This window comes from Cyprinodon variegatus, unplaced genomic scaffold, assembly GCF_000732505.1.
Source record: "Cyprinodon variegatus isolate N-32 unplaced genomic scaffold, C_variegatus-1.0 Scaffold67, whole genome shotgun sequence".
Classification (NCBI taxonomy): Eukaryota; Metazoa; Chordata; class Actinopteri; order Cyprinodontiformes; family Cyprinodontidae; genus Cyprinodon; species Cyprinodon variegatus.
The window spans coordinates 169,764-173,340 of NW_015150520.1; the positions used below are offsets into that span (position 1 = coordinate 169,764).

Consider the following 3,577-nt stretch of genomic DNA (forward strand, 5'->3'; position numbering starts at 1 on the left):
TTTTTTTTTTTTCCAGTGGCCCTAATCCTCTTCCGTATTAAAACTCCTGTCTGAAACATGTATATGAAATACATTTCTCTTTGCTCTTTTAGGCCAGTATTTTTAAACACCTAAATTATTTTATTGAAAAGATAGAATAACAAAAGAATCAACTTCCTGAGATATTAAGTAACAAGGCATTAAGTAATAAATTGTTAAATATTGATTTTTTTTCCACTTTAATCAGGTCAAGCTTTCAAAACTACCTCAGCATGAACTACACAAATATAAAATATTAATTCCTTTTTAAAATTCTAAAGCAAAATAAAAGAGTATAGTCACTGGAGGAAACCATATTCATCTAATCGGATTGAACAGATTATTAATAATAGTCATTATTTATTTATACTTTTTCCTTTCTTACTTTTTTGGATAAATGTCTCTTGATCTCCCGTTTCTCCTCCTGCTCCTCCAGATCAGTTCGAGCTGAAAGTAACAGCAGAATGAGGAGGATCATAAAACCTGCAGATGATAACCTTTCACTGTTGCTGCAAAGCAACTCACGTTTGAGAATGTTTCTTTGTTCCAGCTCCTCTACGGTCGGCCTTTGACTCAACCGCCTGAAAAGAAAGAAAATGAGGTCTACATTTTATCTTCCTGGGTGCAGGCGGGCAGACAAAGGCTGCTACTGCGCTATTCACCAAAAGCTGTTATAAAGCAAGCCAAAAATTATAATCAATAAAAAAGAAAATATAAATAACTTTTTTTGTCACGTTCTTTGACAAAATGTAAAATCCTTACATCTTAAAAAAGAGTTTTTTTTAATCAAAGATCAAGGTAATCAAGGTAACAGTGGCACATCAGTTAAGGGGAGTGAAGTTGCTTGTTTAATGCATAATGCGAACATATTAGGAAGTAGCTATGATTGTTTTATAAGTAATATTGTATAGGATCAAGTCTCTGTGGAAAGACTAATCCTATATTTCAGTTTGTTTTAAAGCTCTTTGCTAAATTAAACTCTGCTTTGCTGATATCACAGTGTAAACAATTGAAGAAAGTGTATAACCATTTTCTGCTAAAATGAGATTATATTAAAAGATATTTTATTCAAAATACAATACCCCTGGTGTTAGGTTTCTATCTTTTGGGTGAACTAACTTCTTATTTAAATGAAAATGTTTTCGAAATCCAATTCTGTCAGGATTTAAGAAACATTTTAGGCTTACCTGCGGAATATAATACAACTAAATAAAGATGTGATGCCTGTTATGTAGTGTAAAAAAAAAAAAACACACTGACAAATGAAAGCAGAAAAGAAGAATCATCTCTCATGAGCTTATATCTCTGGTTTTTATCTACATTTATCTGCTCTAAATCAAGTCATCTTTTACAATGGCTGCAATCTTCAACTGGACCACTAGATGTCAGTGAAACAATAAATCTCCAGCTATCACTCCTGTTTTCCTCACACTGAGATTCATGTCTATTTATATTTTATGACTCTTCTCTTTTAATCTCCGTCCTCTTCAGTGTACATTAATTAAATTCTGTGTGCAAAACATCCCTTTTAGTCTGATCCTCACCTGGTGAGTTTGGTGGCAGTTTGTTGTCGGTATTCCAGACGTTCCTGGTCCGACTGCATTGGCAGGATGTTCTTCTCTTGCAGCTCCCTCTTTGATGGACGGTTACTGAGCTTGATGGCCAGAGAATCTTTTCGTAAAACCTTCATGGCCAGCGTACCTTCAGAAGAAGTTAAGTTCAATGGTTATTTGAGGTGTGCAGATTATAGCTCGGCTTTTCTTTTTTTTGCACCACTACAAATATGGCAGGATGACAGGGAAGACTATGATGCAACGTGTTGAGCAGTCAGACTACTTTACCTGAGAAAGGTAACAAATGCCCTTAATTTATCTTTTCACCACAGAAAAGTCCAACACTGCAGAATGATGCTGTTTATTTGTAGAATATACCCCCAAATATAAGGAAAATAAAACAGCTTACTTGTAAGCAGTGTATCATCTTCTTCCTCATCATCCTCTTCCTCTTCGTCATCTTCTTCCTCCTCCTCTTCATCCTCCTCCTCCTCTTCCTCTTCTTCGTCTCTGTACATCCCGGGCAGCTCCTCATAGTCTGCCTCATTGGGGAGATTTTCTTTATCATCGTCGCACTCAATCATCATCGTGGGAACAGCTTGCATCATGGAACTGTCAGAAGTCAGACCAAGGGAAGGAAGAAATGGAAGTAAACAGAGTTCAAACAATTTTTTATTTATTTTAAAGGTGGAACAAGAGATGCAACAGTTTTTAATTAAAGGGAGAAGAAAATTTGTGTATAAAACCCAAGATCATCTCTGGTTGATATTTTTGAGACATACGGAGATTGAATTAAACATATCTGTATAATTATGATGACCAGCATGTCCTCACCTCTCGAACCTCTGCATGGTGAGGGCAAGTGTCTTATTGAGCTCCTCTATGATCCGGCTCGGGGGGTGCAGGGGTACAGGCTGCAGCGCCCCGTACTGCAGTGGGTGTCCACCCATCGCAGCGTGGCTTGGTTGGGCGGGACATTTCTGGAATGTGACTGGAGAGGGCTCCAATCTTCCTGCAGGAACTGATATCAGGAGCTTCTTCGGAGGTAGAGGAGGAGAAAGTTTGGATGACATGCAGGGCAACTTCACAGGGGTACCATCTGTTAAACAGGGAGGAAGGGGCAGATATAAGGACACAGGTTCACTTAACAGCAGCAGAAATGGAGACGAGCTTACCTGTGATGTGGTTGGGAAGTCTGTTGAAAGGTTTGGGTGGAAGAGCAGGTGGCTGTTTGTGTGAAGTTGGAGGTCGAGAAAGTGGTGATTCTGATCCATCAGTGGAAAACACTGTGGAGGCCTTTGCTTGCGGCGTCGGGCTGGAGTTCTGAGTCTGGCTTTGTCGAAACATACCCTCACTTTGCATCTGAAACTCCAAACATCCTGCTGTGAATAAAAATCAACAGAAATCAGTAAGAGGGCAATATGTCTGACAAATCAATAAGTGGCAGCAGTGGCTGAGGTTTTGTTTCCTACCTACAGCAGTTGTTGCTCCTTCCATCAGCTCAGGATCTTCCGGTTCAGAGGGGATTGCACCGAGAGCTGAGGAGCGCCCGTTTTCCATCTTCACCTCCTCCCTGAGAACTGGAGAGGATGTCCCACCTACATAGAAACAGACAGAAAATAGGCCAACTAGTATGCTAAATCCTGAAAAAGCCTATTTTCAGCCCTGAATGTTGAATCATTTCCTTTTAAAAGTTTAAGCTGGCCTAATTATTATGTATTACATATTTCAGTACAAATATTTAATAAAGTCCTGTGCTGTTTTGGTTTTATTTGTCTATCGCCCAAACAAAGAAAATGCACTTTTCTGTCATTTTGGTGCATCTCTGACTGAATGCACTGGAAAAACAATCTAGAATTAAGTACAAATTTTTAAAATTAAGTGTATTTACCCTTTATTTGAGTAGGTAAATGAGATAGTTTGCCAATGGAATCAGTATTTTTACTCTTAAAATAAGATAATTAGATAATATTCACTTGAAATAAGACAATGCAATTGTGTTTTCT

General features: G+C 38.2%; 1 protein-coding gene across 5 annotated transcripts in view; it reads right to left on the minus strand.

The window, feature by feature from the left end:
- LOC107083031 (phosphatase and actin regulator 1-like) overlaps nucleotides 1-3,577 on the minus strand; it is a 40,587-nt gene that overhangs the window by 6,181 nt on the left and 30,829 nt on the right. For 4 of the 5 annotated variants that reach the window (XM_015371969.1, XM_015371967.1, XM_015371965.1 and 1 more), the window contains exons 4-10: nucleotides 3,044-3,169; nucleotides 2,747-2,953; nucleotides 2,406-2,670; nucleotides 1,981-2,198; nucleotides 1,563-1,719; nucleotides 544-599; nucleotides 404-465 (exon numbers count right to left, since the gene is read on the minus strand). In XM_015371969.1, the coding sequence (XP_015227455.1) occupies nucleotides 404-465; nucleotides 544-599; nucleotides 1,563-1,719; nucleotides 1,981-2,198; nucleotides 2,406-2,670; nucleotides 2,747-2,953; nucleotides 3,044-3,169 (1,091 nt within the window). The remainder of the gene's footprint in view (nucleotides 1-403; nucleotides 466-543; nucleotides 600-1,562; nucleotides 1,720-1,980; nucleotides 2,199-2,405; nucleotides 2,671-2,746; nucleotides 2,954-3,043; nucleotides 3,170-3,577) is intronic. The other variant, XM_015371966.1, reaches the window with a different exon arrangement.